The 25,660-nt window shown below is 42.4% G+C and overlaps 1 protein-coding gene across 2 annotated transcripts in view; it reads right to left on the bottom strand.

The window, feature by feature from the left end:
• MYO1D (myosin ID) overlaps positions 1-25,660 on the bottom strand; it is a 361,516-nt gene that overhangs the window by 158,760 nt on the left and 177,096 nt on the right. For both annotated transcript variants that reach the window (XM_043583686.1, XM_043583687.1), the window contains exon 17: positions 5,305-5,528. In XM_043583686.1, the coding sequence (XP_043439621.1) occupies positions 5,305-5,528 (224 nt within the window). The remainder of the gene's footprint in view (positions 1-5,304; positions 5,529-25,660) is intronic.

The following is a 25,660-nucleotide window of genomic DNA, read 5'->3' on the forward strand; positions in this document are numbered from 1 at the left end:
CTGCTAGGTGCTTACATTCTAGAAGCAGGGACAGACAGCAAAGAAACCAACAAGCAGGAGTGACGTGCTAAGTGCTATGGAGAAAGGGAGGAAGGACAGGGGTGCAGTGGAGAGCAGGAACGGGTTTGGGGTGTTATTGATATAGGGAGGTCTGGGGGGCACCACTGATCAGGATCTGTGAGCAGAGACATTCAGGAAGTGAGGGGGGTGCGTGGATATTTGAACAAGAGCGTCTTCTCCAGGAAGAGCACAGTAGTGCAAGGGTTCTAAAGTGTGTACCTGCTGAGTGGGTTGGGGGACCAGTGAGGAGCCCTGTGAAGCTGCAGCAGGAAGGGTGTGGGGGAGGGGAGCAGGTGGGAGGCCAGAGAGGAGCCCAGGGACAGATCCACACAGCCACAGAGGCCATTGTGAGGACTCTGGCCTTTACTCTGAATGAGACTAGAAGCCACTGGAAGTTTCTGAACAAGGAAGGGACATGACTTGACCCCTGCTTTACAGGATCATCCCAACTGCCGTGTGAAAGAAGGCTGGAGTGGGTAGGAGGCTCTTTGTGTAATGCACATGGGAGAGATCAATGGCTGGGATTGCAGAGGGAATGGTAGAGGCAGAGACAGGTGTTGGGCCAAGATGTGTTTTGAAGGACACGCCAGGACAGATGCCGATGTATTAGATGTGGAAGCAAGAGAATAAGGGAGAATTTAAAGACGACTCTGAGATTGTTGGCCCAAGTAACTAAAAACATAAGTTAATCTATTCCTGATTGAGAAAAACAAGCACAAAGCTTTTATTCTATCAGAGCCATCTGAGCCCTGCATGCACTTATGCCGTCTTAAAGCAGGGGAATGGAAGCAAACCCAGAATAACAACATGCCCAACTCCATCTCATCCTCCTCCTTCTCCTGCTCCTTGAAAGAGAGCAGGGGTAGAGGGAGGAAGAATCTTAAGCAGGCTTCATGCTCAGCACGGAGCCTGACACGGGGCTCGATCTCACGCACCATGAAATCATGACCTGAGTCGAAATCAAGAGTCAGACACTTAACCAACTGAGCCATCCAGGTGCCCCCAGAACTTCTATCAGATGGAGTAATCGGGCCGGTGGTTCTCTGGCTGTGCTTCCTCAGGACATGAGGATGAGACGCACCTAACATGGAGAGGCGGTGCTCTCTCCCCTAAGTAGGTACACGAAATGTTAGACTGCTTCCATCTAAGACTTGCCCAAGATGTATTCCATTTTCAAGAGGGTGACTTGAGCCTAAAGGTTTGTTTTTCTCTCTTAAATTCCTACTGAAATAACCAAATAAATATAAAAGCGAGGAAAAACTCTGTAGCAGCACCAGCAAACGAGAACGATATCAATGAACTGAAAGACATGAAGCATTTCTTAGAGATTCGAGGCAGACGGGCCCGAGCCGCTGGTGAGGTGGCTCAGTGCTGAACTGTGCGGTCCACTTGGTGGGAGGAGAGGAACCCCTTCAGCAGAAATGGTACGGACAGTCCTTGGGCCTGAAGTAGCCAGGGCTGGTGGCCAGGACAGGCGGTGAAGGATCTCACGGTGGGAGATGTGCCAGTTCTCCTCACAAAGAATGGCTGCCCATGGTGAGATGGGGCCATCTGCTGCAGCAGACAGCGTCAAAGGTAGCAGGATACAAACACAACAGCCATGGAAGAAGTAAAGGCTCAGCCTAAGAGTGAAATCCTCTTCTCTGCTCTCTGGGGCCAACTGACACTCCAATGGGACAGACTGTCCTAAGGTCATTCCACAAAAGGCTGGCAGAATGACAGGCTGGGAGCAGTTGGTGGTCATAGTCAAGGTCAACTGGTGACGGGCACATCCTACAACACTAAGCGGCTTGCTGAGCAACTGCCCCAATTAGCCCTCAGGTTCCAAATTTTATTCTCAGTGGGGGGATGTCTTTGCTCTATCTGCTGGTCTGTTTTCGGCCTCAGTGCCCAGTCCGTCTGTCCCTTCTTCACTACCCACAGTGGCCCAGGACAAGGCCTATACGTGACTGACTCCAGAGGCATGCTGGGCATCTGATAAGTTAACTGTCATCTATAAACCTATGTAGCCCCCAACAACATGTTTATGGAGGCCGTAAAAATCGCCAGTCTCGACAACATGGTAAGGGGGGCAAAGCTGAGCATGAGGAAGGCTCCCAGTCTTTCCAGAATGGAAAAGAATTACTGTGAGGAACAGGAGCGAGCTTAACCATGATTAGACAGGCTGCGATTTTAGAAAACAAACAAAACAAACAAAAACCCATGATCAGAGTGGAATCCTTTAATTTCTCAGTAGTCCACAGATCAAAAAAGTTAAGAATAAATTAAGTAGGATACAGTGACTACATCAGGGGTTGGTAAACCACAGTCTGTGCCAAATTCAGCCTATGGCCTGGTTTTGTGCTGCTCGTGAGCTAAGAATAGTTTTTACATGTTTGACAAAACCAGAGCAAAACAAAGGAAAATATGTGACAGAGACCATATGTAGCCCATAAAGCCTAAAATATTTATTATCTGGCCCTTAACAGAAAAAGTCTGCCTTTGGATGAGATTAACACAACTGGCAGGATTCATTTAGTGTGTGTGCACACGTGCGTGTGTCTGTGTGTGCGCAAGGTTAGCAGACACAGCAGATGCGTTATTTTCAAAGTGCTCATTAACCTAAGCCCCAAGAAGGCTGGGACTATCTCTTATATCTTTATTTTTTGTCACCATATCCCTGGAACCCAGGCCAGTGACCACGACACAGTTGGCCTGGAGTAAGTATCTGCTAAACGAATAAACTGAATTTTGCAATAATTAATCAATTATAGGCCATATACAAAACCATCAAAATCTAAAAAGAAGACTGTACAGGTCACAGTGCGACACAGTCAAATCAATAATTCTTGGTGGCAATTAAAAATACTACATAGATCTTTCTTGTCATGGACAGGTCTCCCCCCCGCCCCAATTTTTTTTTTCAGTTTATTGATTTATTTAGAGAGAAAGAGAGAGAGGGAAAGACAGTGATTCCCAAACAGGTTCTATGCTGCCAGCATAGGGCCCAACGTAGGGCTCGATCTCATGAACTGAACCTTGACATCATGACCTGAGCTGAAATCAAGAGTCAGACACTTAACCGACTGAACCACCCAGGTGCCCCTCCAAAAATTTTAAGTAGTCATATAACCTTATTTGTGTAAAAAAAGAGAGGAAAAAAGTCTCAAATGATATGTGATATGCATACACACTCTTTTTTTTTTTTTTATTTTTTTTTCAACGTTTTTTATTTATTTTTGGGACAGAGAGAGACAGAGCATGAACGGGGGAGGGGCAGAGAGAGAGGAAGACACAGAATCGGAAACAGGCTCCAGGCTCTGAGCCATCAGCCCAGAGCCTGACGCGGGGCTCGAACTCCCGGACCGCGAGATCGTGACCTGGCTGAAGTTGGACGCTTAACCGACTGCGCCGCATACACACTCTTAGTATGAACAAACATTTCTACAGTGTTTATTATGTGTCAGTTACTATCTGAAACGCTTCATAGATCTATTTACTCATAACCTTTTCAACAACCTTACAAGCAGGTACTACTATTATGCTACTTTTACCGTAATACGGTATGGAAACTGAGGCACAGAGAGATTATCTAGTTTGCCCAAGGTTACACAACCAGGCAGCAACAGAGACTGAACATGGACCCAGGCTTCAGGGTTTGTGTTCTTAACCATTATACCATGCTGTCCCTTACATGGGGGCATGTGTTTGTAAACGCACAGACACAGACATATATAAGGGTGCAAACTAACTGTTAATGAGTGATTATCTCAGGGGAAGGAAATATGATGGAGGAGAGGAGAGGAGAGGAGGTATGGAGAATTTCAACTCGATCTCCTATATATTTCCGTATTATTTCACTTAAAAAAAACCATAGTGAGCATGTATTCATGTACAGCTTAGCTACTTTTTAAATTATGTCAAAAGTGCAGGTTACAGATACCATTCTTGAAAAACACTTACCTGTGCATTAAAAAGCCTGCCAAGGTTTACAGTGAACATTGATTGTATTAGATCTGAGAACAGAGGTAATTTTGCTTTCAGTAATTACTGTTTGATTTTTTTCCTTTTTATGAGATATCATTCCTCTTTCTTTTTCTTTTCTTTTTCTTTTTACAAAAGGCAAATAGGATACATATTAAAGCATTTTTTTCCTCTGCATTTTTAAACATCTTTTGATATCTGCCACCAGTTATACAGAGCTAACTCTAAAAGAAGATGAAATCTGATTTAGCACAAAATTAGAAATTAGTTCTTTTACATTCAGTAGGCCAATTATTTCATCGTGTTCTTTGGGAAATACCCCAAAGCCACATGACCACATTTGAGACTGCTAGCTTAGTGTGTGTCACTGGACGGCTGTATCTAAGCCACAGCTAAATGTACCTGGTGCCCAGTGGCAACAAACAGGCTACATGATGAAGGGAGGGAGCTGTGAGTAACTAACTGCACACTCAGATTCAGGGCAGCCTGCCAAAAACGAAGATCAGCTGAAAAGATATTAGATTTTACATGGGTATTTATTTACTGTGTTAAAAAAAAAAAAGGTTGCTTTAAAATAACTGCGTTCCCCCTTGAACTTTAAAGTCATCTGGGAAACTTTAGAAAGAACCTCTGTTTGGCATGCCTGGGTGGCTCAGTTGGTTGAGCGTCTGATTCTTGATTTCAACCAAGGTCATGATCCCAGGGTCGTGGGATCGAGCCCCGCGTGAGGCTCCGTGCTGGGTGTGGACCCTGCTGGAGATTCTTTCTCTCTATCCCACTTGCACTCCTCTTTCTTTCCCTCTCTCTCTCAAAGGAAAAAACAGGACCTCTGTTTGGGCCCCCCTCCCTGGTTCTGTTAAACATGACTTTCTGGAGGCAGGATGTGGGCATCGGTATGTTTCATAAACTCCTTGGTATGTTTCATAACCAGGATAGAGAAGCAAAGGATTAACAGACTTTCTGGTTTGAGTTTTATGTGGTGATTTTAATAAATAGCTATTTCTTGCTCATAAAAGAAAGAGATAGCATGTAACAGCTTAACTATGGCATGATTCAGGGGTTGTGCACACTGCTGTCAGCTGTGTGCTGACACAGGGAAAAATACAAACAGGTTCCGCTATTTTGAGAGGTAAACAGATGCCCCTTTGAAAGCAAAACCTTCAGACCTGAAGACATGAGGTAAAAGTCACATGGGCAGATGGCTGGGCCAATACCACGGTCTCAGATTTGTGACTTTATATATTAAGTGTGTTACCATAAATGGAAGCAGCAGGCTCTTACCTATTAAAAATTGACTGTAAGGCCTCCTCGAAACGGCGAAGAACTTTAGGTGGGGTTGGCCACTTCACGTGCTTCCCGTAGTCCTTCATGCTCTTGACGCCGTGGAAGCGTCTGGCAACCTCGTGAATGTAGGACTTCACTTTGTAACGTCGGTAATATCTGATAATCGTCAGAGCTGCCTTGGTTCTCTTGTACCGCATGCGGGCCAGCGTGCCTCGCCACACCTTCACAACAGAGAAAGAAAAAGTGTTGCTGGCTGGCTCAGTCAGTAGTACATGACTTTGAAATCGTATACGCTCCTCTACTTATGAAGTACCAACGTGGGATCTTGCGTATTGCCAACAAAATCAGGCAGGGACAAAGCACGTCAGTTCTGCCTGCCACCAACAGATGGCGCCAGGAGTCACGTTGGTCATTGGCTTCAGCGGTCTACCTGTTCATGACATCCACCGGGCTGGGCTGTGTGCTGACTCTGAAGCAGAGTCCTTGAACAGTCATGAAGAGAAGAAAGCCAAAATGCAAATGTATCTGGACAAATATTTATTTATTTATTTATTTATTGAAAAAAAATTTTTTTTAACGTTTATTTATTTTTGAGACAGAGAGAGAGCATGAACAGGGGAGGGGCAGAGAGAGAGGGAGACACAGAATCTGAAACAGGCTCCAGGCTCTGAGCGGTCAGCACAGAGCCCGATGCGGGGCTCGAACTCACGGACCGTGAGATCATGACCTGAGCCGAAGTCGGACGCTTAACCGACCGAGCCACCCAGGCGCCCCTCTGGACAAATATTTTAAGGATGCTGAAAGGAAGCAGGATGAGTCAGAACCAAAAGCCACAAACGTCTACAGTTCTCTAATGAAACCTAGCTTTACACAGACTACACCACTGGCCGCTAGTGTCCCCTCACGCTGCATTTACAAACGGACTTCTACACAGCCTGTGTGACTCCCCTCCCCAGGTGCTGTGTAAATTTAGATGTAATCCCGCAATTTAGATGTAATCCCAGGGAAAGGGTAAACCAGATGACCAAGAATCTTTTAACATCTTTTCTGTGCTCAGAAATCAATCACACAATATATAAATGTCTCTGTGCCTGCTTTACCCAAGCATGGTGAAGTCAGAGGTACCTATGCTTTTCCTTCAGGGTCCTCTGCCCACATTCCTGTACTTCTCAGTCTCTCAAGTAAAAAGGAATTTGGCATAATCTCTACTTCATTGTTGGCTCTTCCCCTCCACCACCAAAACTTACTCCTTCTACAAGACTTCCAGCATAAACCCCTTTCTCTTCCTTATTTGCTACTACAGTCTCCAAGACCCCAAACTACACACATCACTTTTTTCAACAAACTGCTCGTACACATTGCCATTATGTTCTGGTTGATAGTTACTGCTGCTAATTAATTAGCCGTTTCAGTTCCTGGGCTGTTGGTATCGACCTCCCCTCCCCACCCCGTCTCCAGCCTCCCAGGACCAAGATTTTCAACCTCTAGTTCAAAGCCCACAGTATGGGGCTTCCAGACTCCCTCAGGTTTCTTTCATTTCCTCTTAAATCCCCACCTGTGCCCACCAATTTCTCAGAAAACCTTGTGTAATGCCTCCTTTATTACAGTCATTTTAGGATTTCTTCATGCCGACTCCTAAACTGGCATATCATACGTGCTTGCGATGTTCTCCTTTTTTCAGCCTGCTGCACGATACGGATAGATTTTTTTTTTTTGCAAGCGACATGTGAGGTCACCAAGGGACCCCGAAGAGGAACCAACGAGTCAAGAAAAGCCATGCTATGTAAGGGAAACACGACACATGAGCAGTTTGCGATGGGAACCTAGAGCTCACGTATAAACAGAATATATAAAGACCATGAGGCAGGGAAAACTTGTTTCTGCACGTGGCGTCAGTACAGCAACCCTTTTTAGCCAAAATGGCTCTCTTCCCCGTCGCCAAATCCATCATGCAGATGGCTTTGTTACGCCTCCACCCTAGTGCTAAAATAAAGGTCCCTTCTTTAGCATCTTGTAAAACCAAAAGAATACAATTACAGGGTGGAAGTCTGTGATTCAATTTCTTAAACAAAACACAATTTTCAAAGTTTCATTTTGTTGGTTGTTTTTCTCTTTAACAGAAAGGCAGTTAAGACTCCCTGGAGCCATACCTGTATAGGAAATCAATTTTTAATTTTTAAGGAGGGTTCACAGAGTTTCTCATTAAAATGTTTTTGGTTTAATTCTTTAGTAATTTGTGGGGGGGAAAGTATTTTATAAGTAAGTGCTTCTTCAGGGGGAGGTTTTAACGTTTAACAACATTTCATCTTTGTTTTTGGCTTCTTTGGGTTTTGCCTAGTTAAAAAAGTCAGATGGTATTTTACAAATCAAATGCTGATTTAAAAAGACAGCAGTTTTCCTTTCGCCCACCTGATCCCACTGCCCCACCTCACAGTCTCAGTCCACACAACTGTTCTAACTACTGCTTCCAGTAGTAACAAATAATGCACATATACTGTTATTTCTTGGTTAATCCCTTTGGACATTATCCATATTATAGACATTGGTGATTTGGCTCTCTCACCTCCCTCTTACCTCTCCTTTATCATCCCAATAATAATCACATCAAACATTTAAGTCGACAGTATTTACATTACACGTTATACTATTATATAATGCACAAATGATTTACATAGAATATACACTAAATATGTTACATATAGATTCGCTCTATCTCTGCGCTTTACTTTGTCATGTAAATCCGTGCTTGCTTATAGTTAATAACTGACTCATTTTAAAAACCTGCTTTACTTTCTATATACCTACTGCTAATTTTTGATGGTGCTCTAACAGATCCATCAAATGATCAGTGATGACTTTTCTGATTGTTGAGTACATCACCTGTCTTTTTCTTTGATATTCCCCGTATCCTTTATGCCCCTTTGGCCTAGGGCACAGTTCCTATCCCAGAAACTTTTTAAACTACTCTTCCATATTGGATCCCCGAGGATTTGTCTTCCTTTTTCTTGGTTTTCCTCCCTCCAATAGCTTCCAAGAAAGGGTGCATGTCCTGTAAATTTCTGTTCTCTGATTTCCTTGAGAGTAAAGCAGTTGTCTAAAATGCTGTGTCTTGGAGGGCAAGAGCAGAGGGGCTGAGAACAGGCTCTGGACACAGAATGCCTGTGTTCAAACCCTGGGTACACTTGGGCCGGCTTCTTAACTTCTCTGACTTAGTTTTCTTACCTGTGAAACAGAGATGACAATGGTGCTTAGCTTGTACCCGTATTGTGAAGATTGAAGGCGTTAATACACTTAAAACCCTTAAAAAACAATGCCTGGTAGATAGCCAGTGCTCAATAAGCACGGGTAGTTATGACTATTCTTTATTTGTCATCAGCGGGCTGTGTTACTTTCTTTTTTGTGTGTGAAGACTTTTTGCCTCAGTCGCGTGTCCGTGCATCCTGGAAACTCTAATGAATGTGAGCCATTCTTTCTCAGCCTACTAAATGCCCCCAAATAGTGTTGGATTGGGTATTGTTTCATTCTTCCACCTGTAATGTGGACCAGATGTCCATTATTTATATGCTTTATTTAGTCTCCCGGTTGCCCAAGAGGAAGGAAAAGAGAGCTGGGGCTTGAGGTAGCTGCCATCGAGCTCCTTCCTTAAGAGTAAAGAAATGTACCAGGGGCGTCTGGGTGGCACAGTCGGTTGAGCGTCCGACTTCGGCTCAGGTCATGATTTCACTCGCGGGTTCGAGCTCCGCGTCGGGCTCTGTGCTGACAGCTCAGAGCCTGGAGCCTGCTTCCGATTCTGTGCCTCCCTTTCTCTCTGCCGCTCCCCTGCTCACACTCTGGCTCTTTCTCTCAAAACAAACATTAAAAAGAAAAAAAGAAAAAGAAAAGAAATGCACCAGAAGTTTGCTTCACTGAGTCTGGGGTGTCTTGTAATCTCGTAGCTTGATTGAGGACAGCTATTCTTTTTTTCCATGTCTTGTGGAGCTCTCTCTTGATTCAGCCCTAATATTATTTCTCATAGGCGCTTCCCTTATTCCTTGCCCACTTATTGATATATCAGAGGCAAGGAAGGATGGTAAACCTTCTGGACTCTTCCTGCCTGAGGGAGAATGTCTTCTGGATGGAAGAAGGGATCCCTAGACGGGTGTGGATTATTCCAAGCCTTCCCTCTGGCACACCTATACTCAATGCCAACACCAGCAAAAGCAGTGAGACTTTTCAGAATTCCCTCCTTGTACTTTTCCATGTTCCACTCTTCTCTTTGAAGAATGTATTGATCTTTTTAGTACCTTCGTTCAGTTTGGTCCCACTTTTCTTTTTCTGGGTGGCCTTTCTCAGCTAATGGTATGAAGTTGGGATCTTTTCTTGGTTTTGGGGTTCACAGCATGTTCTTTGGAAGTTTTACATTTTTGTTAATTTCAGCAAATTTTGGGGAAAGAAATTTTTGTGAGCCTGCGGGTATAGTGCCAACTTTATCAGAAGTCCCTTAGGCTTTAGTTTTTTCACTCAGAGAAAAAGTAGCATTGAAAAACTACAGAGGAAAAGGACTACATGAAAAAAATTATTCATGTATTTTTCCTTGTAATCTAAGCATATTTGGTTTAAACAGATACACTCCCATAAGAGTTTGTTAGTCTGTGCAGGGGAGGGATGTTGTTGATTTTCCCACTTTCCTCTTTGTTTAAAGCAGCTTAAGCTGTTGGGTTTTTTGAGAGTCATATAAAGCTTGTGCCTGTAGAGGACTTTGCCTCATGATGGAATGTCAGAAAGCAGAGAATTAAATGTTACATTCAATAAGCAAATGTTTAATATTTATTTGCATATGTCTAGAGAGGTTCAACAAAAAAACAAGGGAGCCAAAGGGGCCCTTGTTAAAACGGTATTAACATTAAAGAGGAACTAACTAGATACTATATGTTTTAGGATATGATGCAAGAGTGGAAGCTGAAAGCTGAAGGAAACACAGTGGGATCTTGGAGGGAAAGTTAATACGAAGATATAAAGCAGAAGGCAGGCTGACAGGGGAGAGGGCCAGCAAGTCATTTCTTAGGTAGGAAAAAGGACAGAGGCAAACAGAGAGGCTGACTCGGAATAGCCCAGGTACAAAGAGACCATCAGAGAACAGTGGATACATCCTTGCTACTGAGAGAATCCAATTCCTCTCCTGTGTACCTTTACCCCCTGTAGGTGACTCTGCCGACACAGTAGCCAGAGTGATCCTTTCAAGACCCAAATCAGATCATGTCACTTCTCTGCTTAAAACTTTGCCACCATTCTGCATTTCCCTGAGTAACAGCCAACCAAAGCCCCCACACTAACTTACAAGGCCCCACGTTCTCTGGTGTGGTTACCTACCCCCTGCCCTCGCCAACTGCAGCCACCCTGGCAAACCCCCTCCCACACAGGCCAGCCACCCTGCCATCTACCCCCAGCTACCCCCCCCCCCCCACTCCTCCACCAACACCCCTCACACAGGCCAGCACCCTCCTGAGTCCAGGCCTTTCTTTCTTTCTTTCTTTTTTTTTTTTTTTTTAATGTTTATTTATTTTTGGGACAGAGAGAGACAGAGCATGAACAGGGGAGGGCAGAGAGAGAGGGAGACACAGAATCGGAAACAGGCTCCAGGCTCCGAGCCATCAGCCCAGAGCCTGACGCGGGGCTCGAAATCACGGACCGCGAGATCGTGACCTGGCTGAAGTCGGACGCTTAACCGACTGCGCCACCCAGGCGCCCCTTTTTTTTTTTTAATGTTTATTTATTTTTGAGAGAGACAGAGAGAGAGCAAGTGAGCATGAGTGGGGGAAGGGGCAGAGAGAGAGGGAGACACAGGACCCAAAGCAGACTCCAGGCTCCCAGCCGTCAGCACAGAGCCTGACATGGGGCTCGAACTCACGAACCGCGAGATCGTGACCTGAGCTGAAGTCAGATGCTGAACCGAGTGAGCCACCCAGGCGCCCCGAGTCCAGGCCTTTCTGCTAATTGCTTCCTCTGCCCAGAATGATCTTCCCCCCAGATATCACATGGCCAACTTCTTCACTCTCTCTCTCTGCATCCTTGCTCAGTGGTCACTCTCCCAGTGAGCCTGGCCCTGACCATCCATTTAAAATTCAACTTGTCTCCATCTTCCCCTTCTGGCACTCTCTGTTCTTACCATGCTCTATTTTTTCTCCTGCCTCTAACACTTGACCCTCTGCAACACCATGGAACTCACGTATGATTGCACTGTTTACACTCTCCTCCTACTGGAATGTAAGCTCTACCAGGCCAAGAGCTCTTTGTCTTTTTCGCTCACGGATGATACACCACTGCCTAGAATAATGTCAAGGACACAGTAGCCTCTCAACAGTATCTGCTGAATGAATGAATGTTTTCACCTTCATCTTCCAAGCCTCATACTAAATCTTTTATTTTGGCTGTCATGTTTTCCATTTTCAAGAGCTTATCTGTGTTCTCCAAATATTTCTTTTTTTTTTTTTTAATTTTTTTTTTCAACGTTTATTTATTTTTGGGACAGAGAGAGACAGAGCATGAACGGGGGAGGGGCAGAGACAGAGGGAGACACAGAATCAGAAACAGGCTCCAGGCTCTGAGCCATCAGCCCAGAGCCTGACGCGGGGCTTGAACTCACAGACCACGAGATCGTGACCTGGCTGAAGTCGGACGCTTAACCGACTGCACCACCCAGGTGCCCCCAAATATTTCTTTTAAAAGCACATTGCTCTTGGTTAACAAAAACAACATCTCATTTTTCCTCTCTGTGGATATGAATCATGGTTTTACTTTTTACACTGCTCCCTGCATTGTATATTACTTCTAAGTCCCTTATTCTCCCATTTGTCTTGGTCTCAGCCTTTTGTGCTAGAGGCCTTCCTCAAATGTCCAAATGTCTGGGGATCTTTGGCCGTCCATTACGAAATGCCACTCAAAAAATCTGTGTATGTGCTTTATGAATGGGAGCTTTAATACATAGAGTAATTAGGTGGGGACCATCTGTGAGGAACTCCAGAATGTCAGTGTCTTAGTGTTTTTCCTCTTTGCTGCCAGAATTCTGAGTAAAGAGGCATGGGGTGGGGTGGGGGTGGGGCGGTGGGTAATCTTTAGAATCCAGATTTTCACTTAATTTCCTTGGTTTCAATGTGGTGCCTGACTCCTCTCCTCCACTGTGCCTGGTGTTCCCCAGAGCCCAGAGCTTCTCTGGTTCTATTTTTTCAGAGTAAGCTTCTTCTACCAGAGTGAGACTGAGGTCGTCACCTGGCTTTGTGAGGTCTGGGAGGAGACCTTTATTTTACTTTTCATACAGGTTGTCAACCAACTTCCTCCTTCAGCTGTCCTCCTTACCCTTACCTCCAGAGGTTCTTGGCCCTTCCCACTCCTGAATTTTCTACAGCCCTGTGGATGGGTAAACTGGCTTACCTGTCTGCCTTCTTCTCTGCAGGCACTTAGATGTCAGCTTTCTCCACCTGCTTGGGGGACTAATCACACATCCACTTACTTCTAAAATTATGTTGATGTTGTTGCTCTTGTCTGTTGTTGCTACGATGGTTCTATTTGTCCTTGTGGGTTTCTACCATTTTTATCCCTTACTGCTCATTTAGGGGTTTTCAGAGGGAGTGGATATAAACACAATCTGTCGTGTTTAAGCAGATGTTTTTATAACGCCATCTTAATTCTACCATGTTTTCCTCTGGTGCATACTTCCTCAGTGGTCAGGCATTTCAAAGCAACATCTGGCTGTCATTAAAGTACAAGATCCATTTTGCAAAATATGTAGGATTCTAGGTTATGCTCTATTAAGAAGTAGGTCAATTATGTATCTTCAGCTTAGTCTCAGAAATAAACACAGGTCAGCTTTCCTCCCCCCCTCCCCCCCGGTTCTCTGTGTTTTGTTTTTCTGTTTTTGTTTTCTAGTACTCATGGGGGTTGTGCCCTTTCTGTCCTGTTCTCAAACAGTTCCCCAGTACTCTGAATTGGATATTCTCTTGGTTTCCACAACCAGAACCCTTCAAAATTTCAGTTCCCCAGGCCCTCCATGCCTAGGGACAACTTTTGGGAGAAGCATCTTTCCTATGTTTCTAAACTTAAGTTCCCCCAGATAGTTATTCTGGCAGAGTTCTGACAGTTTCTGATTGTTAAAGAGTTGTAGAGAAGAATTTATTTAGGTAAAGGTTGAACTATAAGCAAACCGTAAAATCCACAAAATCTATCCACATACCCCATCAAATTACAGTAGTTCCCCCCACTCTTGTCCATGGTTTTGCTTTCTGCATTTTCAGTTACCCACAGTCAACCATGGTGTGGAAGCAGATGGCACTCCTGAGGTATCATCAGAAAGTCAATAGTAGCTTAATGCTGCATCACAAGGTCAATGTCATTCACTTTACTTCATCTCATCACATGGGCATTTTATCACCTCATAATATCATCATAAGAAAAAGGGTAAGTACAGCACAATAAGATATTTTGAAAGACAGAGTCCATATTCATATAACTTTTATAATATAATGTTATAATTGCTCTATTATTAGTTATGGTTATTAATCTCTTATGTACTTTTTTATAAATTAACCTTTATCACAGGTATGTACATATGGGAAAAAAGCCCACAGTATACACAGGGTTCAGTTCTATCTATGGTTTCAGGTACCCACTGGGGATACTGAAATGTATCCCCTGTGGACAAGGGGGAACTACTGTAGAATATGATGGCTGCATCCTATTGTGGATATTTCATGACTGATTGATTAATGAAGGATTGGCCTCTTCTAGGAGTTATTTTTTTAAAAAGACTCAAAGACAGTAACATCTTCTCAAGTTATTCTTCTTCAACTCAAATATTCTATGAAGGATAAAATGAATAAAGACTTAAAGTACTATTTACGAAGTGCCAGTGCCAATGTTTTTACCAGAATAGCAGGTTAGTATGTAACAAGAAGAAAATAAGACTGAGTGGATAGAATTTGTAGGTTCTTGGCATATATTTAGACACAAAATTCTTTAGTTTTATAGATAAATTAATAGCATCTCGAGGACACAGGGGGAAATTAAGAAGTAATGAAATAACCAAAGCTTTAGTCAATAAACAAATGTAAAACCAGTAAAATAGACAAGAACAAACGAACGAAAGAAACAAAGATGTGAGTCTGATCATTATAAACTGTCCTGATGAACTTAGTAGAGTGTGTGTAGGCTTGTGTATGCCTGGTGGAGTGTAATTTACCATCCCTCAGCTGCTTTACCATCGTCTGGCTGACTAACTTGCAAAGTCAGCTGACTTGTAAACCTTCATTTAGGACTCATACATTTTATACACGGCCTTGTCCAGAATGGATCTGGCTAATGGTGGCCTCACAATTCTTCAGTCTACACAATACTGCCTGCTAATCACTTCTTTACTATGATGATACCACGATCTGACAGCCTACTTGCAACTGTAGCTTCAAGAAGCAATTGGACCTCTTGGTCAATTAGTGTCAGAAGACCAGCTGAGCATTAACTCTATCAAAGCCCCACATGCAATTATTTTGGAGACAATTAAAAATAGGGGCGCCTGGGTGGTGCAGTCGGTTAGACGTCCGACTTCAGCCAGGTCACGATCTCGCGGTCCGGGAGTTCGAGCCCCGCATCGGGCTCTGGGCTGATGGCTCAGAGCCTGGAGCCTGTTTCCGATTCTGTGTCTCCCTCTCTCTCTGCCCCTCCCCCGTTCATGCTCTGTCTCTCTCTGTCCCAAAAATAAATAAACGTTGGAAAAAAAAATTAAAAAAAAAAATTACTCCAGCTAATGGGTTAAATAGTTCCGATGAGCCTTTCAGGATTCAGCCCTGTTCAAATGTAAACACTATGTGGCACTGTGCTGAAGTGACTGCTCTCTCTGGTTTGACTTTGTTTTCTTGAAAGAGAGTGTATAAAATTGATAACTCACGTTCAAAATCTCTTGAGGTCAAGGCTATCTCAAATCTTCTTTTTGACAGAGAACAATAAATAGGCTTTGGTCACGTGTGTAGGCATGTGAACAGATCCGATGAGGCATCTTAGGGATGTTTCAGCTTTGTCTGAAGATGTCTACTGCTTTGTCCACCCCCAGATCTACCTCCATCTAATACTGATAGGTACAAGTTGGGCTTTTACCTTGTGTAACAAATGTCCTGACTTTTCTTCCTTTATGTTTAATATTTAAAACATGCAGGACTCCTTAAAAAGGTAACCCAGTAGACCTTTGCTTTCAGATGCTTGCAAATGATCTCAATTTTAAATGGTTCCCTAGACCATGCAAAAGCTCACATAATAACTAATATTTGAAAGGACCTGCCAATGGTTCATCCTAACATTCTTTTCTATAGCGTTCCAAAAGTGAATTCTGGGACACAGGGCCTTTGAAATGCTCTCTGAAAAAGAGTTCCATTTTCATTAAATCCAGGAAAGCTGCCACTGTAATTTCTTTTGGGAAAGTCATGATGCACATTTAGCATATTAAAAGCTCTGAAAAGTTTCATGTAAATAAATCTATTTTAACTTTGTTCAACAGAAAGTAAAAAACATATTTGACTACAGAATCCTTTGTGTACAGATTACTCATTTGGAAGGGAGTCAAGATATACCATCCCAAAATATGCTGCTTTGGCATAGCATTATTTTGAGCATTGGTTCATTCTACAAGAATTTCCTAAATTCCTACTGTATGTGTAGCATCCATAGGGAATATGAAGGAAGAGAGGAGATACCCATGATATCCTAGAAAAAATGCCTATGAGATCTCTGGAAAACAGTTACAACTAATTCCTTAAAAAGTAAGATCCAGTCATGTAACAAAGCTTGAATCCTCAGCCACAGTGAGACTTTTTCAAGAAGTCCAGCACTGCCCAGAGGGACAGCTCCCTGAGTAGCACAGTCTAGGGGTGGAGTACAAAGAGTCCTGACCCGGAGCAAGAGGCTGGCATTCCCCTGGACTACTGGGAGAATTTTTCAGTCAAATTTTGGAGGCTTCAGGTTCTTCACCTGAAAAGTGAGGGTGTTGTATTAGCTAACTTAAAAAAGCAAGCACTAGTATTCTGTTAAATAGTTACCGGTAATGAGAAAAATTTAAGAAAAAATTAAGAAAAATTTATTCAAAGGTTCTTTCCAATCCAAAGTATACATGGAATTGACAACCACAATCTTTGGTTTCCCTCTGATTACTGTTACTACTCATAAGGGAAGGGAGAGACAACGTTATTTTACTACTATGTGCCAGGCCTTGTGCTAGACACGTGACGTACATTAAAAATAGGTATTTAAGGGGTGCCTAGGTGGCTCAGTTGGTTAAGCATCCAACTCTTCATTTTGGCTCGGGTTCTGATCTCCCAGTTCATGGCTTCGAGCCCCGCGCTGAGCTCTGTGCTATGATTCTTTCTCCCTCTCTCTCTCTGCCCCTCCCCTGCTCACATGCTTGTTCTTTCTCAAGATAAAGTTAAAAAATATAGGTATTTAAAAAGCACTTCTTTTTGAAATATGCTGTTATAAGTTTCTCTAATAATTCCCCATAAGAAAAACCACAAGGAATATATTTGACTTAAGTTTCTTTGAGTCATACATTAACATATTTCTACTGGCAAATGCTTGACTTTGGGGAACACTCATTTTCCAGACCTGAGATCTCTGCTTCTACAGAGGAATGCAACCCACGTTCACAACTCTTGCTAACAGCCTGGCTCTGGTTCTAGGCAATGTAAGATGTTGCTAGCAGGGTTGTGTTTAGACGAGTGCTCCTCAGTGTGTCCCTGTGTCTCAGCATGCCATCAGTTACCAGTGCAGGGCTGTGTTTAGACGAGTGCTCCTCAACGTATCCCTGTGCCCCAGCATACCACAGTTACCAGTGCTCACCATGACAGGGATATTGGGGAAAGATGTTTCTTGGGGGAAAGAAATAATCTGGACAAGGGTGCTTGGAATACTTAGGGTGAACAAGAAATATTCTTCCTCTTTTCATTTCCCTGTCTTAGACTGTACTTAGTGTAAGGAGGAATAGCATAAGAAAATGTACACTTAATAAGGACAGATACTTTTTTGACAGTTCAAGTTTACACAGGTTGAACATAATAGGATTAAGGAACTATGAAGACCATTACTGGTCATAACTCAATTACCACCCCACCCCAATACAATGGCATTGAGTGCATGATTTATAAGAGCAGGCGATACATGGGATCAAATTAGTATGTAGTTCATGCTAGAATAATGTGGTGACACAGAAAGAGATGTTACTATTTAGAGAAAGATCTAGATAAAGTAAAATGCTAGATATGCTCAGTGATGTTGAGGTTTTACATTTGCCCACCTAGCTGTAACTATTATTATTATTGAAAACCCTACTAGAAACATAATCTTGTAAGAACTCCTACCATTTCTTCCCCCCAAAATATTTTGTAATACAATATTTGAAAAGTGAAGTTTCTTAGTTATGTACCAAGCAAGTCATAACAGATCTAAAATTGATGTCAGTAGGAATGTGATTAATTTTTCAATGAACTTCTCTAGAATCTATTTAAAAAATATTTATATACATATATGTGTATATGTTATATATATAGATATACATACACATACACACATATTCATTCATTCATTCATTCATTCATTCATTCATTCTCAAGCTAGTTAACATACAGTGTAGACTTGGCTTCAAGAGTAGAATCCAGTGATTCATCACTTACAAATAACACCCAGTGCTCATCCTAACAGGTACCCTCCTTAATGCTCATCACCCATTTTCCCCACCCCCATCAACCCTCAGTTTGTTCTCTGTATTTGAGAGTCTCTTATGGTTTGCCTCCCTCTGTTTTTACCTTGTTTTTCTTTCCCTTCCCCTTTGATCCTCTGTTAAGTTTCTCAAATTCCACATATGAGTGAAATTATGTGATATCTATCTTTCTCTGACTTACTTTGCTTAGCATAATATATATTTCTAAAGTAGGCATCACATGCAGCGTGGAGCCCAACTCAGGGCTTCAACTCACGTCCCTGAGATCAAGACCTGAGCTGAGATCAGAGTTGGACGCTTAACGGACTGAGCCACCCAGGCACCTCAAATAAATTTATATTTTTATCTGTCATTTGTAACTCTTTTTCATGAACTGTGTATTTCTAGTCTTTTTAATCCATTTTCTTTCACTTGTCTTTATTGACTTATATGAGCTCTTTATAAATGAAAGGGATGATCCTTTTGTCAATGGTGTTTTAAATCTGTTTCCAGGCGGTGACCTTCTGATTCTGTTTATGGTATGCTGCCATCCAGAAGTGGTTTTTCTGTTTTCTTCGTTCAGTTTTAGGTAGTCAAATGGACTCATTTTCTTTTATGATTAAATACATATTTTATACAAAACTGGGGCCACATAATAATCATAAAATGCTCTGGAATGGTTTTTATTTGATACGCCAGGTACATTTTCCCATGTGATCAAAAAGCCTCCTGTAATGTGATTCTGAATGACCTGATGGTACTCAGTCAGATAGATACACATGGTTCAGTTAACCAATAGTCTGCTGTAAGACAGTTTTGGTGTTTTCTGTTTTTGGCGTATTCTATTGGTGTAAGATATTTTTGATGTTTATTTATTTTGAGAGAGAGAGAGAGAGCAAGCCAAGGAGGGACAGAGAGAGAGGGAGAGTGAGGATCTAAAGCAGGCTCTGTGCTGTCAGCATGGAATCCAATGCAGGGCTCCATCCCACGACCCTGGGATCACAACCTGAGCTCTTACCGAGAGTCAGACGTTTCACCAACTAAGCCACCCAGGCACCCCAGAGTATTTTCTATTTCTTTTTTGGCAATCATGAATATCATTTTAGTGGTATCATCATACCTAAATTCATGCATATAAATGGTTTACGAGGTTCTAGACACAGAATTGCTGTTGTTTTCACCTACCACATACTAAAGTTCCCATTTCCAAACTCTACCATGTGAACAGTTAAAAAGAAGTGACTAGGGGCACCTGGGTGGCTCAGTCGGTTGAGTGTCTGACTTCAGCTCAGGTTATGATCTTGCAGTTCGTGAGTTCAAGCCCCGCGTTGGGCTCTGTGCTGACAACTCAGAGCCTAGAGCCTGCTTCAGAATCTGTCTCCCTCCCTCTGCCCCTTCCCCACTCATGCTCTCTCTCTCAAAAATGAATAAACATTAAAAAAATAAAACTAATTTATAAAAAGAAGTGACTAAACTGATAATATATTGTTGCTATGATGAAATTATTAGTGTTATTCAACTTTTTAAAATTCACTAGCTATTTGAAAGGTTTCTTTTGTGAAATATCTCCTCATTCCTTTTTTTTACCTATCACACACTCATAATTTTACATAACGATTTGTAAGGGCTTTTTATATATGAAAATAAGACAACCTTTTATTACATTTGTGAAGATTTCTTAGCATTTTGCCCTTTACCATCTCCTGGCCATGGTTTTTGGGTCAAGCCAATAAAACACAAGAAGAATTTGGACAGGTGGTTCTGAGGAAGGAAATTTCTCACTCTTCTGAGAAAACATCCAAGGACTTCTTTCTGAAAGTGACTCTCCTTGACCATGGAGAAAATGTGGCTGCTGAAATTGTTAGCAGCTATCTCACAACCACAAGGGGGAGCCACACTTAGAATGAAGAGGATTCATAAGCAGGCACAACGAAGTCTTGTCATCAAATCCGTTACAAATTCTATGCTGGTTTGAACTGCACTTTCTTTTGTTTTCTTTTACTCTCTCTTTTATTTCTTTCTTCTTTCTCTCTCTCTCTCTTTTTTTTGCAACTGAACACACTGTGATACATTTTTGTTTTTTAGAAACAGAAATTTTATATGCTTATGCAGGGATACCTATCAATCTTTGTCTTTTTGTATTATTCTTGTGCTGCTGCTATACTTAAAAAGGCCTTCTCCACTTTAAAATCAAGTACGTGCCTATAAAATGATTTTGTTTCGTTAAAATGTAAACTCTGTTGGAGATGCGATGGGGGAACTCAATCACAAGCGGAAGAGAGCCTTTATTTTACAATCACTTCATGAATGTCAGGACATTGTGTCCATCCCAGTAGATTATCCATAATTAAAGATGTGTGAAATGCTCACTAAAGCTTTGGCTTCTTTGAAATACAAATGAGTTACTAGCTATAGCCATGCCTGTGACAGGAGAAATGTCCTATTTGGATCAACCTGTTGGGAGTGGACTGAATCTAAGTCAGCTCCTACCTGGGCACGCACTTTCATAGTTAATATTGGAAATGAGGATGACTCCTCTGAAACAGTGGTGGAAAAAGCCACTGGGAAGTAATCAGCAGGGGGATTACACACACACACACACACACACACACACACACACACACGCTAACAAATATTTAATAAATAAAAATAAAATATTTATATGTATATATTATACATATAATTATATGTATACATACATACACGTATCTACACAGACATACATACAAACTCATAAAATTACCTGATTGCAAAAGGCATAAGGTATAGTGAAAAGAATATATACTATGGATCAATTATAAGAAATCAGCAGTTTCATGCAAAGTCAGAGCAAGCATATCTTGAATTCAGAGAACAAATCAGACTGCTTTTCAAATGAACACCAGCATTAGACCGCCTAATGTGTTCTTTGTGTATGTGAACCTTAGAGATATTTTAGGATCATCAAAATCCACCTCCTCCTCCTCCTTTTAATTTTTTTTCCATTCATCTCCACTGGCTTGTGATCAATATTTCATGGACTTTTCTATAGCTGCCCTGTAGGCATCCTTCCAGAAAGGCAAAACCCAAATTCCAACTGAAAACCTGCACAGACCTAAACCCTGCTGCACTGAACCTTGAAGAAGTGGATGTGCACCAGCAACAAAGCAACAAAAAGTGAGAGCACATTGTACTGATATCGTTTAATTTTGAGAGAGCACAGGAGGGGGCAGACAGAGAGAGGGCGACAGAGGATCCGAAGCGGGCTCTGTGCTGACAGCAGCGAGCCTGGAGTGGGGCTCGAACTCAACAACCACGAGATCATGATCTGAGCCGAAGTTGGCTCAACCGACTGAGCCATCCAGGCTTTTATTTTTTTTAATTAAAAAAAAAATTTTTTTAACATTTATTTATTTTTTGAGAGACAGAGCACAAGTGGGGGAGGAGCAGAGAGAGAAGGAGACACAGAATCCGAAGCAGGCTCCAGGCTCCGAGCCGTCAGCACAGAGCCCGACGCAGGGCTCGAACTCATGAACCACGAGATCATGACCTGGGCCGAAGTTGAATGCTCAACCAACTGAGCCACCCAGGCACCCCTATACTGGTACTGTTTAAAGTGCCTTCAAGATGTTCAAGCTTTGTCTTGTTGCAGCCTCTCTGTGTATGTACCCCCCACCCCTGCTTGAACGTTCTCTCCCCACACTCTTCCTAGGGTCACATCCTTCTCATTTTTTCGGCCTTAGCTTAATGTCACCTCCTCAGCGAGGTCTTCCCTGACCAGCCTATCCAAAATACGTTTCCCTTGCCCTTGGAATGACTGCCCCAACCGAGCCCTTCCTTTCCTTCATGGCTGTACCCAAGGTGTAATAACTTACGGACTTATTCTCTCACTACTCTTCGATGAGAATGTATGCTCTGCGAGGACTCGGACTGTTTCTATTCATCACGGCATTTCCTGCAAGTGCCCAGCAATAAGCACATATGCCGAATGAATGCTTATTAGCTTGAATAAACTAAATGATCTTTTTTGTAAGTTTAAAAAAAGAAGACTTGCTTGTGTGTCAAAAAAGGCCCCAGAGGTGTTTTGCATTCAAGAAAAGCTCGGTAACCTTGGGGTTTAAGAGCTCATTTAAAAGAAATAGCTTATCCTGGTGCATAACTGCGAATATGTGCCAAGCAAATTATGAAGTGTTTAAGGCAGAAATACACGGCAGCTGCTGGGTCTCGAGTCTGAGTGGAATTTCTAAATCAATGCTGACGGCTGATATGACGGTTCTAGGATGGTTCTAGAGCAATCCAGTCATCGAGCACGAATAAGTGACAACCTGAGATGCTGCTGCCCATTGCCAGTGAGTAACCTGCTGTGTGAAAGTCTGGTTTTCAGTGAATATTCCTTGCACATTAAAAGAATTTCCTGAAAAATATAACATCTATGTCTTAAATAAGTTGGCTCTGCTACAGCTATGAAAATGCAGATGTTCGAAATTAAGTTCCTTCATTCTAGTTACAAGACTTTTCATGAAAAATTCCCCCTTTGCCTTATTTTCCTTCTTTTGACCAAAGTCAACACCTCAGTGTGAGTGCATTTTATCAGGTGATTTAGGAAAATGTGACGCACTACATCCTTATTCTCTCTCTTAAGGTCAACGAGACTTAAGAGCCCATAAACTCTACTGTGTGTTATTCCTTCTCATGCAAGGCCTATGGGTATGACAGAATCCCTCTATTATTAGAATGAGAGGAGAGAAAAAAAATATCACAGGCTGGGAAATGCTATCAAATTCAAATATACAAATATTGTATACTGGTTTTTCAAATGAACAAAAATCAGATTCCAGTTAATGCATATGGAACCAACTCCTGGTTGGATTACTTCGATGAGCCACTATTCAAGCTCATAGGGTACAGATGACATGAGAAGATACTGTGATTACTACAGCTTTGGATTTAACTCAGCAGCCGAGTTTTGGCTTTAACTCCGTCTGCTCCAGTTTATGGCTCTTTTTGAGAGGCTATCCAACAAATATTCTGTTCTTCCACAGGGGCAGAAAAATCTTTGCTTCTTTTTCATATCTCCATGGAATCCTCTGAGTCACTCCATGATGACAAAGAGACTCCTAAAGAGTCTTAAAGTTTCCATGTCTTTAGAAGTTTATCTCCTAAGTAAAAAATCATGGAACAAATCCTTTAGGATCAACACTTTCAGGAACATATTTATTTGGCCAGACTAAGTCCATAACGGTCATAGCTCCTTGACTTACCAAATAAGAACTATAGAAAATGGTCTTATTACTAAATAGCTTTGCTTTTAGTCTTGGATTTTATTCCCCCTCCCAAATAAGTATATTACTAGTTTGGCTATAAGTCACTGTCACCTACAGAGAACAATGTGCTAGGTTATATTATTACAGCAAATATTTATTCCTTCCCTCCTGACATCCATGGGCCATCCCAGTGATATGATCTGCTTTGGTCATGGGATATAAATGCAGATAACCTGAACAGCTTGAAATGTGCTTGTGTGGTCAACCTTAACCTCTTAGGCTTTGCCATCACCATGAGAACATGCCCCAGAGACCTACTAACTTCAGAAAAATGACCAATATGTGGAGCCAATCTATACTCCACCTGTGGCCTGAGATGGGATGGCCACATCCCAGATGCATGCAGAAGAAATACATTCTGACTGCTGTATCCATTAAGTTTTAGGATGATGTGCTAGGCTGAATAATGGACCCTTATTTATTTTGAAAGAGAGGAGAGTGAGTGTGAGCAGGGGAGGGTCAGAAAGAGGGAGGGAGGGAGGGAGGGAGGGAGGGAGAGAGAGAGAGAGAGAGAGAGAGAGAGAATCCCAAGTGTCACGGGGTTCAAACTGACAAACCATGAGATCATGACCTGAGCCGAAATTAAGAGTCAGACATTTAATCAACTGTGCCACCCAGGTGCGCCTCCTACCCCCCACCGCTGAAGAGACTTCTACCTCTTAATCCCTGGAACCTGTAAACATTACCTCAAATGGAAAAAAAAGGACTTCAAAAATATGATTTGGGTAAGAATCTTGAAATGCATAGATTTTCTAGATTGTCTAACTGGAACCTAAATGGGAACACATGTATGTTTATAAGAGGGAGGCAGTGGGAGAGCTGAAGACAGAAGAGGAGGCAGCCTTGTGACTGTGGACACAGAAATCGCAGCCACGAGCCATGGAATGTGGGCAGCTACCAGAAGCAGGAACAGGCACACAGTGGATCACCCCCTATAACCATCAGGGAGGACAAGGCCCTGGCCACGCCCTGATTTGGGCCCAGGGACACTGATCTCACACTTGTGGCCTCCAGAACTGTAAGAGAATCAATGTGTTTTTAAGCCACCAAAAATTGGTGATAATTTTTTACAGCCCTAGGAAATTAATACAGGCAGAGTGTGGCATAACTGTGACAATAGTTAACCGATACAAACCCAAACCAATATTGCTAATAATATTAGTATTGATGACATCAATGTTAATATTAATAGTGAACCCATGGCATTTACCACGTGCTAGGCATTGTTCAAAGTATGCTGAATATGTTAACTCACAACCACACTGTGAGGTGGGTATATTTTCCCTTCATAGATGAGGAAACTGAAGCACAGAGGCCTGAGAGCATCCCCTCCCCCGTCCCCCGTAAGCGTTGAAGCTGAGAGTGGAACCGAGTGCCATGTGGTTGACTCAAGTGAACAGCTACCTGCTGGTCAGGCAGGGGTGCAGTCTAGGAATCACACAGAAGCGAGTGATGTTCTTCAACTCTGGCAGCAGAGTTAGAGTGTAAAGTTTGTCTTCCCAGTTGGGAACAGCTCTTGTGCCTACTAATTAATTACTCCATTTGCTTGGTATTCTGAAGGTATCTCATTTAAATGCACTTGAATAGATCATAAGTACGAATGAATATCTTTGGTTTCCTACAGAACGTAACTAATATGAAACTTTATAAATCCCGAAGCACCTAGTATTGAGTAATGATAATATAATTACACTATTGACAAATGCCACCCAGTGTCACTGTGTTGGGGCCCTGGGTAAAACAGAAACAAGGGTAGAGACACTGCCGCCCTCAACAACTTGCTATCTAGTTAAGGAGATAAGGCAAATGTGCAAAATTAATAGATGATCTACAGCCTACAGATATAATAGGAGTCAGCAGGAATTCTGGAGCTGAAAACTTCTTTTTCTTAAAAAAAGTTTATTTATTTTTGAGAAGGGAAGGGGGAGGGGGGGAGAGAGAGAGAGAGAGAGAGAGAGAGAGAGAGAGAGAGAGAAGGGATGTGTGTGCAAACAGGGGAGGAGCAGAGAGAGAAGGAGAGAAGAGAGAGAATCCCAAGCAGGCTCTACACTGTCAGCACAGAGCCCGATGCAGGGCTCAAACTCACGAACCATGAGATCACGGCCTGAGTTGAAATCAAGAGTCAGATGCTCAACAGACTGAGGCACATGGGCGCTCCGGAGCTGAAAACTTCTTATGATGGATCATCTAGCTGAGAGATCCTCCACCCTGGCTCTCCCGTGGCATTCCTTAGGAAGGACATTCATGTGTGCAACACATTGCTCTCAGGGGTTGTAAAACCCCTAATGTGCTTTTCTCACACACTCAAGGAAGCAAGTATAAATTTTATAGAAATAACCTCGAA

Source organism: Prionailurus bengalensis, chromosome E1 (genome assembly GCF_016509475.1).
Source record: "Prionailurus bengalensis isolate Pbe53 chromosome E1, Fcat_Pben_1.1_paternal_pri, whole genome shotgun sequence".
NCBI classification, from domain to species: Eukaryota; Metazoa; Chordata; class Mammalia; order Carnivora; family Felidae; genus Prionailurus; species Prionailurus bengalensis.